At 42.1% G+C, this 15,933-nt stretch overlaps 1 protein-coding gene across 1 annotated transcript in view; it reads right to left on the minus strand.

Moving 5' to 3' along the window:
• The window catches only part of TNFRSF11B (TNF receptor superfamily member 11b), a 28,734-nt gene extending 14,800 nt beyond the window's left edge, over nt 1–13,934 (minus strand). Inside the window, exon 1 of the mRNA XM_032415886.1 lies at nt 13,726–13,934. Within this exon, the coding sequence (XP_032271777.1) occupies nt 13,726–13,755 (30 nt within the window). The 5' untranslated portion in view covers nt 13,756–13,934. The remainder of the gene's footprint in view (nt 1–13,725) is intronic.
• Between the last annotated feature and the right edge of the window lie 1,999 nt (nt 13,935–15,933).

The raw sequence follows: 15,933 nt of genomic DNA on the forward strand, positions 1-15,933 counted from the left end.
TTAGCCAAGAAGGGAGACATTCAGGATACGTATCATGGTGAATTTCCTAAAGATCTCTTATAGTATGAACTATAAAGCTTATTTTTAAAAAAAACTATTTTCCTATGAAGTTTAGTGTATTTGATTTTCTATAGTCTTATAGTGTAGTAGCCCATTCCCTTTTTCCTCCATTCCTTAAATAACTCATTTATTCATTCAGCAAACACTTCCTGAAACAATTACTATGCTCTAGAAATACTGCTAAATGATGGAGCTGAATAAGTTAATGTTCCTGTTTCATAGGAACATTCATCTAAGAGCCCAGCCTGATGTAAAATACTCACAAATCACTGCAAAACAATTGGAAGCAGAAGAGAGGAGAAAGAGGATCAAGAAAAGACTCAGCAGAGAAATAGGTCAGAAATATGAGGGGCTGAAGTTTGGCACTGGTGATGGAGGAGAGGAAGGGATAGATACGGTGTGTTGGCTGATTGCATGGGGAGGATGTCCTAGAAAAAGCAACTGAAGAACATTCCCATGAATTTGAACTATGTAGTACATAGTATTGCCATTAATTACTGACACCAGGAGGAGAAGACAGTTATAGAGAAAGAAAATGAATTTAGCTTGGAACATCTTCCACCTATGAGACTCAAGTGATGTCTACCACATAACTGGATATATGTATTGGGAATTTAGGACAGAAAGGCAGCTAAAGACACAGGTTTCAGGGTTAAGAGCACATAAATGGCTCTAGAAGCAGAGAGAGCAGATGGCATGACTCAGGTGTATCGCATATAAGCATAAAAGGACAAAAAGTTAACCCTGGAACTTATAAACATATGCAAGATGGGATGAAAAAAGGTGGTAAAAAACGTAGGAATATCACAGTGTTTCAGAAAAAATGCTAAATGGATAACTTAATAAATTCTAAAAAGTACAGAGCTTGGCCATTGAGTCAATGTTAATTAAGAGGAGCACTTTTAGCTGGGAACTTGCATTTAGACTATGAGTACCAGGGTTCCAAACTCAGTTTGACCACCAGGTTTACTAACCTTGAGCCACTATCTTACCTCTAAAATGAGAATAATCCTTATTTTAACTATCCCTGTACAGTTGTTGTATTTCAAATGAATAAAAGGAGGGACACAAATAAACTTGGTGAAGAATAAGCTTCCAGACAAGTAGGAGGCATTATTACATGTACTAATTATATAGAAGGTGGGAAATGGGAGATATTTTGAACCAGACTTATTTCTGAAGACATTTTGAAGTTTCTTGTTCAGTAGGAAGTAACACACCTATGATGAGCCAAAAGTTGACTATCTGCCCTATTCTTAATTATCTCTAGAAAAAGTGTCTCTGTTTTCTTTTTCTTTTTTTAATTAGTTTCAGTATCTTCCCAACTGGTATCATTTTCTTGGTCTATATCAAATGCTTCAAGGCAGTTTCATGGGTCTGCTTAGAGGGGCCAGATAGAAAAGGATTTGTCTCCATCCTCCTTACAAGCTTAAGATGCTATCTTACACATATCAAGTAATATCAGCTATCCCATATCAACTATACCTCATTTAATTTTATTCAATTCAATAGATACATTCAATGCTTACTATGTGTAATTAGGATTCCTGGAGATGATATATGCACACAGACAAATATCCAGCATGTAAATTTGCAAGAACAAGCAAAAAATCTGCAGTTTTCTCATCTGTAAAAGGATACTGATGACAGAATGTGCCTCAAGGAAAAAAAATTTTTTTTTTTTTTAAAGATTTTATTTATTTATTTGACAGAGAGAGACACAGCGAGAGAGGGAACACAAGCAGAGGGAGTGGGAGAGGGAGAAGCAGGCTTCCCGCAGAGCAGGGAGCCCGATGTGGGACTCGATCCCAGGACCCTGGGATCATGACCTGAGCCGAAGGCAGACGCTTAACGACTGAGCCACCCAGGCGCCCGGAAAAAAAATTTTTTAAAGCACCTTTCATCTTACGTGGTATTTTGCAGGTACTGTTCCATCTGCGTGTAGCTTCCATTTTAAAGGCAAATGTAGAGGGGCGCCTGGGTGGCTCAGTTGGTTAAGCGGCTGCCTTCGGCTCAGGTCATGATCCTGGAGTCCCTGGATCGAGTCCCACATCGGGCTCCCTGCTCGGCAGGGAGCCTGCTTCTCCCTCTGACCCTCCCCCCTCTCATGTGCTCTCTCTCTCATTCTGTCTCAAATAAATAAATAAAATCTTTAAAAAACAAACAAAAAAATTTAAAGGCAAATGTAGAAACAAAGCAGGTAGTTCATTTGAGAGGTTTATCTGCTGCTGCAAGTTCCCCACCTAAGGGTCTCCCACTGCTTAATAATTTTCACAATAGTCAGTTGTTTGGCTGAGGATTAGGTCTCTACATAAGAAGTAAGAGCAACTGAATTAAATCTGTTCATCTATACAGAACTGATTTGCTGCCAACAGCTAATGCGAGGCAAGCGGGAAAGGAAACCCAAGGAATTATGATTTATTAGATGAATCACTAAGCCAGATTCTACACTATTTTGCTTCCCTTGGGGATGAAGAACTGTCTCAGGTAAATTTCAACCTTAAATTCAATTTTTTGTTCCCGTCAGAAGTTTCCTTTAGCTGTTTGAAGCCTTTTAAGTTAATTAGCAATACCTTGTTTATGTTTGGAGTTGACCAGAATTATCAGAATAGATTTGCTTATGATGCTTTTGGTGCTTCGGAGGGGTTTTACAGACAACTGCGTTTTGACAGATCAACAAATGAAAAGAAAAAAAAAAATCTCTGAGGAAAAACAACTAGCGATACAGGTATACTTAAGACTTTCCAAGAAAGATATGTAGAAATCTCACATGTTTGGCCCCCTGGATCTTACTATTTCCTCTCTTGTGCTTCTGTTGATCACCAGATTTGAGATTGACCATTAATTCTGAAAAGTTCAACTCAACAGCAGAGCTGGTTGCAATTTTCTCTATGATTATGTCCATTCAGGTCCACTTAATAAGCATTACTTCAGAGTATTCCAGCTATAGTCCCTGGCATCTGGGGCTCAGAATTGGCAACACATTTTAGTATGTTGATTATTTTGAACATCAATTTTTTTAAATTCCTTTTTATTTCTACAGTGCTTTTCTTTGAAGGTAACACACTACTCACATCATTTTATTCATCTCTTTTGGTTGTTGATGATCTGGATTGAGGTCCAATCAACATATGGTTAAGGGCAGCTGGTGAGAAAAAGTTAGGATCGAGAAGCCGTAGTGATTATAAAATGGAACAGAAACTACAAATGGAAATGGAACAAAACAGGATGTGAGTTAAACATGGAGGGATTTACTGTGTGCCTCCAACATGTGAAATTCTAGAAGCCCCGGGTGATACGGGAATAATAATAGCTTAGCGCCTTATATTATGATATACCAGGCTCTATCCTAAGCCCTTTCTTCCCACGCTATGATTATCCATCTCCTCCACCAACGTCTGAGATAGGATGATCCCTATTTTATAGATGAAGAAATAGAGTCTCAGAGAAGTTTAGTGACGTGTCAAAGGTCACAGAGCCAGTACACATGTGAGCTGGGATTCAATCCAATCCTGTCCGATTCTAAGTCTTTAACAAGTGACTCTTGCCTCTGGAAACTTGCAGTCTTATGAAAGAGATAGGCATATAAATAATCAACTACAACACAATATAAAGTTCAATAAGATCTTTTACCTATCAATCTTATCTATGTATCCATCTTGTCTATCTATTCCTTCCTTCCTTCCTTCTTTCCTTCCTTCCTTCCTGTCTATCCAGCCATCCATCTACCTAGCCACCCAGCCATTATCTATCCTGCTGAATAAATTCTTCTCCCTCCCTTGTCCTGAAATGCAGAAGTTCACTCAGGCTCTCCAGACGATGGTTCTGTAAAACTGAGCGGTACTTTACACTGAGCAGTAGCTTCTTGGTAATGAACACTCTTGAACATGCTCTCCTTCTTTTTCTGCCTTACTCTTCTTTCGCTCACTCCTCCTTCCCTATGATTGCACTTTCTAGTAAGGTACTAAAACGTGTGTTTGCCTCATGCTGTGTTTCCTAAGGCATCTGGGCTTTGAACTCATGTCCAGTAAGGAGGCCAAGGCATTTAATTTCAAAAGAAAAAGACATGATGTCCCCCCTGGAGCCAAAGGAGCTGAAAAAGGATGAAAAATACATTAGAATCACTTTGCCCAAAGATGTGACCCTTGTGAGCCCCATCTGGGGTTCTCTTAACCTCAGCAGAGATCTCTGGGTTTGAAGGCACCCACAGAAGCTTGGCTCTAACTTATGGGTATTGTGATTCCCACTGGACTCAGCTACTAGATGTAAGTTCCTTTAGGACAAAAAAACTCAGCTAGGTCACCTTAGGGAAAATTTCTTCACCTCTCTGAACCTCAGTTTCTTTGTCTATAAAACAGACACTAATCTCCGCATCATGGCATTTTTATGAAAATTAAGTGAAATATTGTGTGTGTCTTCCATATACTAAACATATTCTAAGAATCATTAGTGTCTTTCTATTTTATGATTTCCTTCTTTGGCTCAGCTTCCATGGGTAGAAGTTGTCCTGATGAAAGATGGCGGTGAACCTCTATAAAGGAAGTGTCAGTTGGAAGCAATGAAGAGAAAAAAAAATGATCGTTGTTTGCTTACTCTCACATAATAGGGTATCTGATAAGTTAAGTATCTTTTGACCTTTCCATTTTGCAGCCCAACTAAGCTTTTACATAATTCTAGTTCCCTGAATTTTAATTTTCAGCAACAGAAGAAAGAAAGGTCCTTCCTCATGAATATTTATAACAATATCTTTGAAGGAGTTTCAACTAATAGTTCAACTGATAATCTAAGAGTTTCAACTAATAGTTTCAACTAATAATCTAAAATCATAGGTCAAGCATTGTGACTAAATGCCTCTCAATGATCAAATAAACCTGGGGTTTGGCTACTGTGTCCGTCAGGACTGGTTTGGTTTTATGCTGTGCTAATAAACAACTTCAAAATCTCAGTGGCTTAAAAATAACAAAGGTTTATTTCTCACTCATGCTATATTCCTAGTGGGTCCACTGGAGCCTATTATCATTGTCCTTTGTCCATGACCTCGGATGATAACACAACTAATATCTAGAACATGGCTGGTTTGCTATGGAGGAGGGAAAGAGAAAAAAAAAAAAGTTGGAGGGGGTCATATGTCCACAGTTAAGTGCTCCAATTTGGAGTGACATACCATTTTAACTCACAAGTCAGTGGCCAGAACTATTCGTGTCCTCGCCCTCCCCTCTCCCCCTCACCAGAAGACTAGAAAGCACAGTCTTACCATGTTTCTGGAAGGGAGAACTGAGAACAATTTACAAGCAGCACTAACAACTACATCCTTGCTCAATAAACATCACTCATACTTTCTCGTGGCCTTTTTTTTTAGCACAATCCAGTCAATTTTCTCTTCTTTTTACTCATTAAAAGGAGGAACAGGGGGCACCCGACTGGCTCAGTAGGTAAACACATACAACTCTTGATCTCGGGGTTGTGGGTGTGAGCCCCACGTTGGGTACAGAGATTACTTAAAAATAAAATCTTAAAAAAAAAGAAGAGATAGAAAACAGAAAGTGTGGGAGCAGAAATTTCTGTCTATCAGCCTGGTGTGGTACTCAAGGGAAGTATTTAACCCATTACCAAGCTTATTCTGCCCGAAGATTTGACATTTATTCCAAAAAGCCACGTGCAGTTGTCAAGTACTTTCTTGTGAAGACAGATGCAAAGAAAATTCTACAATGAGTCCAAGGAGATTGCTAGCAACCAAAATTATATCTCCTTCCTAAGTCCTGAGGGAGTGTCTTGGACCTTAGCTTCTAACTAGATGGAATATGAAAAATACGCACATTAATGACTTCTATGCATACTATCTAACAATAAGAAGGACTTGTTTCCAAATGAAAAAAATGTTTTATGGTTTAAAAGAATAATCTGTGATCTTAAAACAAATAAGTCTTACTACTTAAAAGTAGGTTACAGGGGCGCCTGGGTGGCTCAGTCGTTAAGCGTCTGCCTTCGGCTCAGGTCATGATCCCGGGGTCCTGGGATTGAGCCCCACATCGGGCTCCCTGCTCTGCGGGAAGCCTGCTTCTCCCTCTCCTGCTCCCCCTGCTTGTGTTCCCTCTCTCGCTGTGTCTCTCTCTCTCTCTTTGTCAAATAAATAAATAAAATCTTAAAAAAAAAAAAAAGTAGGTTACATTTCAAAAGCTGTTTCCCCTGGGATCTCACTGACTTAAACAGAATTTCTTATACATGAAACCAACTGGGCAGAAGAAACTGACAACTGCAACAAAATAGATTGTTAAGAAACATTCCTTTAAGATAATTTTTTTCATAGGGGCGCCTGGGTGGCTCAGTTGGTTAAGCGTCTGCCTTCGGCTCAGGTCATGATCCCAGAGTCCTGGGATCGAGCCCTGCGTTGGGCCCCCTGCTCAGCGAGGAGCCTGCTTCTCCCTCTCCCCATGTCCCGTTCGTGCTCTCTCTCACATCTCTCTCTCTCAAATAAATAAATAAAATCTTAAAAAAAAAAAAGTAATTTTTTTTCATAGATAAATAAGTCCTTTTGATTTTTGCATGTTTGGAGTACTAAATCTCTTATCATCAATTTGTTACTATTATTTTTTAATGACAAAAGCTCAAAACTAAAGCAGACCTCCCACATATCATCCGGTCCAATACCCCTATTTCATGTATTTATTGTTATGATTATGATTTTTTTATTCAAGTATAATTAACATCCAGTGTTATATTAGTTTCAGGTGTACAATATAATGATTCAACAATTTTTCAAGATCTGTAAAGTTAAGACCCACAGTGCTGGCGTCACCAACCGGATCTCAGACTAAGACAGAACCTTGCCTCCTGCCACCACAACGATCTTAGCGTCACTATGTCCAACTGAATTCCTAAATTACATTTTGTTGTTGGTGGTGGTGGTGGTGGTGTTAGTGCAAATTGATGGTGGGGGGAGCTTTTTAAAGAATAGGTTCCTGATATCCGTATTTTCTAAGAATAAAAGAAATCACTTTTTTTGAACAAGAAAGTAACATTACATGGGAAAGGAATTGAGGTTTTTGAGTCAAAGACCAGGGAAGAAAACTGAATTTACCAAAAGCAGTCAGGAAGTTTAGAGGAATTACTGCTCTGTTTTACATCTAAATCCATCTTGACACCCATTTTCCTATTTTATAGTTGATTATTTTAAGAAGTTCTTACGGAAAATGCTTCCAAGGTACAGACTAAATTGAAGTGAAAGTCCTAAGGCTATTCTTTTTGTTTGTATAGAAGATGCTTCAGCGAAATTAAACAATGTCTTCACAGTATTAAAACATAATTTTAGGGGTGCCTCGGTGGCTCAGTCGTTAAGCGTCTGCCTTTTGCTCAGGTCATGATCCCAGGGTCCTGGGATCGAGCCCCGGATCAGGCTCCCTGCTCAGCGGGAAGCCTGCTTCTCCCTCTCCTACCCCCAGCGCCCCCGCTTGTGTTCCCACTCTCGCTGTCTCTCTCTGTCAAATAAATAAATAAAATCTTTAAAAATCAATCAACCATAAAACATAATTTTAGAGAGGGAAATTTCTTCAAAATCCAAATAAGAAAGTAATAAATCAATGCCATTAGGAGCACATTACTTTTTTTTTAGCAGGGCTTTAGGAAAGGTATTTCATTTCCTCCTGCATTGCCTACCCATTATGGTCTGGCTGATTCAGGTGCTTCTCAGAAATTGGGGTGAAAATGACCTACCCAGGCCATACCTGGGAAGTTATGTCACCTTGAGTTGGGAGGAACCATTTTAGTGTGTCTGCAGAGTGTTCTGGCCCTTGGGACGTTAATTTAGAGAGGCCAGGTAAATGTGAGAGGGAGGGGGGACCACACAGCTTCGTACCTATTGTCTTGTAACACTATTCTTATCCCTTACAACTGTCTAAAAGAATTCTTTTTTTAGACTTTCTATGCTAGTCACCCCAAAATATTCTGTGGTAGTGAGTTCCAAAAACTAATTACATGTCACATAAAAATGCTGTCCTTGTATCTATTTCAAGTTGGCCATACCTCAGTCTTTCTTCTTGCACAGATAGTTTACAGATGTTGCTAGGATTTCCGATTCACTAGTTCCTGCTATTGTGGGTTGCTCAGTTTTATTTCGATTTTTGTTTTCTTTTCTAAACATGACTGCTATTACTGTTCATATTTGCATTTTGTTTACCGGACTGTCAGTATCACAAATGCGCTCCGGGACTGCTTCCTTCTCTCCTCTCTTGCCGTGTGCCGTGTGCAATCACCCTTCCCTGCTGCTTTAAAAACCTGTTGTATGCTGATAACCAGATTTGTTATCCTCAGCCCAGGCTTCTCCTAGGCTCTGAAATTTTGAATCCAAATGTCTACTTGACTTCTAGTATTGGCTCATTTTACAAACATGTAAAATTGATCAAACCAAACATGAACACTGGATGCCTGAACCAACTGGATGGGGAGGTGAGAAAGTGGGTTCAACTGAGCTTAGGTAGCCCCTCCACGGGTTGCTATATGAATCTAGTTCATTTCTGTTGCTCGCTTAGGAATGGGTCTTCATGGGACGCCTGGGTGGCTCAGTCGGTTGAGTGTCTGCCTTCAGCTCAGGTCATGATCCCAGGGCCCTGGGATCGAGCCCCGCATCAGGCTCCCTGCTCAGCAGGGAGCCTGCTTCTCCCTCTGCCTGCCGCTCTCCCTGCTTGTACTCTCGCTCGCTCTCTCGCCCACGCTCTCTCTCTAACAAATAAATAAATTAAATCTTAAAAAAAAAAAAAAATGGGTCTTCATGAAGGTATGGATATGAACGGTCATAGTAGAAATGTACAAAAGAACATCTAAAATATAGTGGACAGGGTGTCATATCTCCATTTTTGAAAGAGATCAAAGCCAACATTAGAATAAGTCTCTGGCATAAGGAATCTGTTGGTAGATGATATAACACACTACCAAATCTCACTATAGCTCCTTTGATTCCGCAAACACACTTTAGTGTCAGGCGCTGTGGAGACCTGGGTGCCACAAATATGAAGAAAACGGAAATCTGTGCTTGCAAAGAGCTTATACTTTGCTTCCCACAAAGTGGTGGTGATATCCCCTGTAAGTTCTGGAAAAATTTGTGGGGGATTTCTGTTGTCACCGTGACGGCTATGTGTCCTGGGCCATCAGGAATAATCTCATGTCCCAAACACTTCAAGATGTCCTATTGACAAAAAAACCTATTTATCATTATCCTGGCCTAGATTCGGATTCCATTTTATATATACACAAAGTGGTTTTTGCATGATTTTTATATATACTGAACTTTCTAGGAATTTAACAACATAAACTTGGATAGAAGGTTGTACTTTGCTTTGTTTAAAACTTTGGCAAGGTTTGTTCACCATTTCAGAAAAGCACTGCATGAAAAGTCAACACTGATCATGGTTTTGAACCCCAGCAGATCACATGGGCTTTGGCCTTTGTTCCTAGTGGTGTGTTCACAGCAATTTCACATAAAGATGCTAACATATCACTGCTTCATTATGTCTACAGCGAAGTTTTATTTTATTATTAGCTACTTTCTTTTTATTTCTTCTTTATAGTATAGTTATGCTAGTATATTGTCTTTAAAAATTATGTATGTAGGTAAAATATAGGTACTCTAAATTTCATTTCAGGGGAGCAAGAGAGTTGTTAACAAAGGATTTATTTTCAAAGTGCATGGAAGAAGTGATATGATTGAGAATTACTGCCCTACAGGGCAAAACATACAAATACCCTGATAATTTTGGCATTTTTGCTCCATCGTAGCAACATAAGGGGCAGCCGGGCATCCTTAGTCAAGGCCTTGAATAATGCAAACATAAATTTTTATAAAATTACTCTTTCTCTGCCATCTATTTCCCAGTCCTCTTTTTTCAGCTACAAAGGAGAAACTCCAGCTAAACAAAGTGCTACTGGTTAATGAGACGCTGAAGGAAATAACGCTTTTCACAAAAAGCTTTCAGAATAGGGAACATGCAGGCAGGAGGGCTGAGGGTTGCTCAGGGCAAAACCCAGCAGGCAGGTTAGCGGGTAGGAGAGCAAGAATAGTTGAGTGTGTGTTTAGTGCCCCTCTGATAGACACTACCATAGCTCTCCTTCTAGAACTAAGGGGAGAAAACATCTGGCACAGAATGTTTTTTTTTTTTTCCCCAGCCAATGGAATTTGACAACTGTGGTTTAAGCCTAAGAAGTAAAATTAAAGATCAGATTGAAATTAGGGCACTGTGCTGAAGGTTGCTACGGGCGGGGATCAGGACTGTTTAGGACTGAAAATATGTCAGATTCTCCTACAAACTTCAGAGTGATCATTCTCTTAAACTAAGTAAAGAAGCCAACCAATAAAAGTGAGACAAATACTCTCAATCACTGGGCGAGGGGAAGGAAACCAAAAAAAACACAAAGAACAAACCAAAAAAGGCATTATCCTAAGGACAGGGGGATCAAGCAGTAGTCCTGAGGAAAAAAAAAATCACCTACTTGCCCCCAACACCTTCATCCCCACACTCCACCCCAAGTCTTGTCACCATGACATGGATTAGCTTCGAGAAGGCCAGTGGATGGTTTGGGCACTACACAACGGGAAGTTTCACCCACCAGTTAAAATCTCGGCCGAGGCCAGGATGTTGCCAGAGTATCGGGTGGGCCCTGAGCACCCATGAATAGAGCGGCCTGGGGACACAGCTACCTCACCTTGCACTGCAGGCTTCCCCTTGACACATTAGTGAGCATTCCAGAAAGCCAGTGACTGTGACCTTAATCTTGGTGGCCACGCCCCTGCCCTGCTTGCCTCTTGGCATATCCTCTGCTCTCCCAGAAAGAATCTAGAATTCTACTTTGCCACACGATTATACTTTCTCCCACTTCTTAGGTTCAGGACACCTGGATTTTATCCGCAACAATGAAAACATTCCAGTCCTCCTTCAAGGTAATAGGTAGTGTGGCCTTCTGTCCCTCCCCTGAGCATCATCAGCATTCCATTTACAAAATTCACTTGGGTCTAGATTTACCTACAGTGATCTGGAAGCTTCACGCTAGAAGCTGCTGTTAATATGGAGCAGGATATGTATGTGGTTATCTTGCACGTGTGCATAACATTATCTCTGTTTTATAGAAGAGAAAACAAAAACTCAAGAAAGATGTAACTTGCCCGTGTATCAAGTAAGTAGTGCTGCTGGATTTGAATTTTGGTCCGACTGATAACTACTGCACTGCGGCTTCCTTTATAAGGACCTGGAGGACAGAATCTTTTATATGTCCAGGTCTCCCAGCTCCTTTTGTTACTATCATTAGACATAGAATTAATAGTCCAATGTCTGTCTCCATTAGACTGTGAGGCTCATGGGGGCAGGAATGGTGTCCATCTCATTTTCCACTCTGTCCCTAGTGCGTAGGGGCATGCCTGCTACAAAGGACACATTCCTGTGATGCTTCTACTTCTTACAATTGCGCCAAGGTGCTTACAAAAGGGCATCTGGACTCCTTGTAAGTACAAAGTATCCATCTCCAATCATTTATCAAATAAGTCAATCTCAGAAACTACAGAAAGGGAAAGGAAAGTCTTTCCCATTGAAAGTATTTACTAGGTTCAAAGCACATAGAAAGTCTTCTCTTTTGAGAATCGTGCATCATCCACAATCAGTTTTATCTATATACATATCTATCTCCCTAGATAGACTACATATCAAAAACGTTCATTTACTTATTGCTTAGGAGCACTTATTATTAGGTACATACATTATTTAGTGGAAATTTTGAAGTTTAAAAGTCATTGGTAATATGTTTATTATTAATTAAATCTTTGACAGAACACAAAGAGCAAGGAAGAATAAAATGTCCCCGGGGCGCCTGGGTGGCGCAGTCGTTAAGCGTCTGCCTTCGGCTCAGGTCACGATCCCAGGGTCCTGGGATCGAGCCCCACATCTGGCTCCCTGCTCGGCGGGAAGCCTGCTTCTCCCTCTCCCACTCCCCCTGCTTGTGTTCCCTCTCTCGCTGTGTCTTTCTCTGTCAAATAAATAAATAAATTCTTAAAAAAAATAAATAAAATGTCCCCATATTAATAGCAGAATTACGTAAACTAGCCAAACACTAGAGTGATTAAATTAATCGTGGTACATCCATACAATGGAATACCATACAATGAAAATGAATGAACTATTGTACATCCAACGTTAAAAAAATGATCTCATAAATGGAACTTCAGTGAAAGTAGCCAGACATAGAAAAGTGATAAAAGTCCATTTATGTAAAGTCCAAATACAAACAAAGCTCCTCTATGATGTTAGAAGTCAGAATATTAATTACTCTGGTTATGGACATAGTAGTGATAGGGATGAGCCTGGGAGCTTCTGGGGTGTTGGTAATGTTGTATTTCTTGATCTGGGTGCAGCTCACAAGTGTTCACTTTGAGAAACTTTATTAGGCACTTATGAGTTGCGCAATTCCGTGTGTGTTATGTTTTAATAAAGGTTCACTTTTTAAAAAGTTCTCCATAGTAACCAACCATATTGGTGGAGCTATTTTATATATTATAGCTTACATTATGTAGAGGTGGATAAGACTAGCATACTTACTTCTGTACTCCTGTCCAACCTACATTTTCGTTAGTGACTTTGCTATTTTCTTATTTATGCTTTGTATCCTGGGAACTACTTGGAAGACTTCCTAGCCTACTATTCACTATTTGTGGGTTGGATGTTGAAACCCAAGCATTTACTCCAACATGTTCGAAACACATATGTGGCTTAAATATGGATCTTCCTATCCTATCGTGAACGTCTGATTCACATCTTAACTTAGTCTACACTCTGGTGACATAAAGGAAACACATCATTAGCCATAGAATAATCTACAAACAAATCTTATTAACTTGATTGGGCAAAAACCTAAATTAAAAAAAAAAAAAAGAGGTAACCTAAGTCACAAAGACTCCTTTCTTTCCAAACAGTACATTAAAAATAACTTGTAGCCCTATTTAGTGCTGAACTTCAACTATTTAAATCTATTTTAGAACATAATTAACATTAGCCCGCCAATATCTTCCACATTATATTGAAGTTGAGAACTGGAATAAACCATTTTAATAATAAAATTTTATTAGGATGTTAAATTGCGCAGTTATGAAATCTGTGTATCTATGTGTGTGCGTGCATGTGTGTGTATGATCTTTTCTCTGGTGCCAGTTACGCACAATTTCCCATAACATTTGCTTAAGCAGGGAATGAGCCTAATGGTGTATCCTATCATGTTCACTGCATCCAAGTTTTATTCTAGTTATAATAGTTTTGAGAGAGGACTGACATCTCCCAACTTACTCTACTTCTAAGGGACCACTTTAAATAATCATAGTAATAATATCCAACTAAGCAAAGATGGTATGAACTCCTTGAGGGCGTCAAATAATCTGCAAGGAAGAAAGTAAATAAAATGGATACAAATCATTCAAACGAAAAAGGTTTCGAGCTCCTCTCTCGTTTCCATAAACCCAGCAGGAACTTTCCAGGGCAAAGGGACACCCTAGGAGCGGCGCGATGGGCTCCGGAAAGAGGCCTCCTGTTGCAACCTGCCCCCAGCTCTGTCCCCGGACAGGCAGCGCAATGAGCTCGGTCCCCGTCGGGCCGCGGGCGGGCAGGCTCCCAGGCGCCCGCGTCCCGGGCGGGCACTTACCACCAGCGCGCAGCACAGCAGCTGGTTCATTGCGGTCCCCGGGAAACCTCAGGCGCTGGGCGGCGGCGGCGGCGGCTGGGCTAGCGCTCCGTGCGTCTCCGCGGCCCGTGCACTCATCACGTTATATATAGCGTCCGGGCGACAGGAAGTATCGGCTTGGCTTTGATCATTCATTCTCTATCTGGACCAAACTTTGCACCTTTCTTTTTTAGGAACTTGGGCGGGAGCGGTGGGGGGATGGGGGTGCGCAAAGCTCCGGCGTTAACGCTTTCAGAGCCAGAGCGGAAAGAACCGCCGGGAGAGGTGGGGGCTGGGGGTGGGGCGGGGATGTCTGGTCCTCCCGGGGGGAAAAAAAAAAAAAGCCACGGGGCTGCGGAACAAGGAGGCTACTGTCTCTGCGCGGCCCTGAGGTTTCCTGGCCGCTTCCCGCCAGCGGGCGGCCCCCTGGCAACGGCCACCGGCGGTGGGAGGGCCGGGCGCACGCTGGGGAGCTGCGGGGCCGGTTTCGTCCGCCCTGCGCGGCCGCTGCAGCCAAGATCGGGGCGCAGAGGGGCGTGCGTCCCCCACCCTTGATCCCCTCTCGGCTCACCCCTTCTCGGCGGGTTCTGAGAGCTCCAATAACAAGGCCTCGCCTTTCTGCACCGCACTGTCTCAGAGCCCTGTTGGGAGCGATCCCGAATCTCCAAGGTTACAGAGACCATGCCCAAGGAACTTCTCTCACTTCTGTCTGGTTCTAGAGCCAGGGCTTTCCTCCCCCCCGACCCCCCCCCCCCCCCCCCCCCCCCCCCCCCTTCACTTCTCCTTGTCTGGGGTGGTGAGAGCCAGAGAGAAGCAGCCGAGGAAAAACTTCCTGCCCAGGGCAGGAAAAAAGCTTGCAGGCTGTGGGCTATCTTGGCCCCGGTTTTCCTCGTCAACACCCTCATCATCAAAGGGCTCTTGGGACCTTAGACCCTTACATCCTGAACTTCTGGAATTACCTCTTCAAAGTCCTTCCCCTGCCCCCCGAGCTGTGGACAGGAGTTTGGGGCTTGCATAAAGGGCTCTCGTCTTCCTCCTTCACTCCCACAAGCTGCTCCTCGGAAAGTTGGACCCTCTGAAGTGTTCTTCCAGTCCTGAGAGGTCCTGCAGTTCACCGATTAGCTCTCAGGTTTTCACCAGGTGCTGAAAACCTCCTGGCAAAGCTGGCTTCCCCATCAGGGCGGAGTGTGCAGTTACCACCAGAGTTCAAGGATGGAAGGTGATAAATCAGCAGAGCACCCACCCCGGGGGCGGGGGGGGGGGGGGCGGGTATTGCCCACAGGGATCAGAGCATCCGCTCCTTCAAATGGATATGCTTCCACCAGGAGCTCAAAGAGACAGAGTAGAACCTATTTAGAGGAGAAGAATGTCAGCTCTTCTGCTCTGTGAATCACAAAAGACGGAGGGTCTTGTTCAGTGTTGCCTCCCTGGGGCAGGCGGGAGGGGGGTGGGGCTGGAGCTTAACAGCATGATGGTTTCTTAAGTGAACTATGAATGAATGAAGGCCAGTGAGGCCAAGACAAAGTTGTGGGACTCCAGACCTGCCCCTCGACTTCTGAACTTCAGTTTTAACATCTACAGCCTGAGCTACTAACACAGACTTCCTGCGGGACTCAAGTCAATTCAAATGTTAGTAGTAAGGCACTCGATAAATGACAGTAGTATTGTTTTTATTAGGGTGATGTGTGTCTAGGATATTATTTGAAGGCACTTCTCTTGAAATGTAATAGGGTGCCAATATGCAGGAGCCAAAGCTTGGAGAAAACAGGCACTGAGTCCTGCAGTGTTCACCCTGGGGTGCCTGGCTTCTAGGAAATACTGACTGAATTGTGGCTATGATTGTTCTAGAGCTACCTAGATACTGGTCTTTGTAGCCAGACACCTAGCTTTGAGGCCCGGATCTACTACATTCCAGTTCTGTGATCTCAGGCAAGTTTCCCCTAACCTATTTGCATTTCTGTTTTGTTTCTTTATCTGTATAATGAGGATAAAAGTCCCTCAGCGCATTATAAAGGTTATTAATGAGGATTCAATAGAATAAAACATGTAAAGCACTCAAAATGGTGTCTAGCACATAGAAAGTGCTCCTTATCTGCTCGATATTATTATTCTTCTTATCTGAGGTTCTCGTAGGGACATTTATATGAGCACAAGGTGAGTCAAGATTATAAACTCCCGAGGGCAGAAATC

The sequence above is a fragment of the Phoca vitulina genome, unplaced genomic scaffold (assembly GCF_004348235.1).
Source record: "Phoca vitulina isolate PV1807 unplaced genomic scaffold, GSC_HSeal_1.0 scaffold18, whole genome shotgun sequence".
NCBI lineage: Eukaryota > Metazoa > Chordata > Mammalia > Carnivora > Phocidae > Phoca > Phoca vitulina.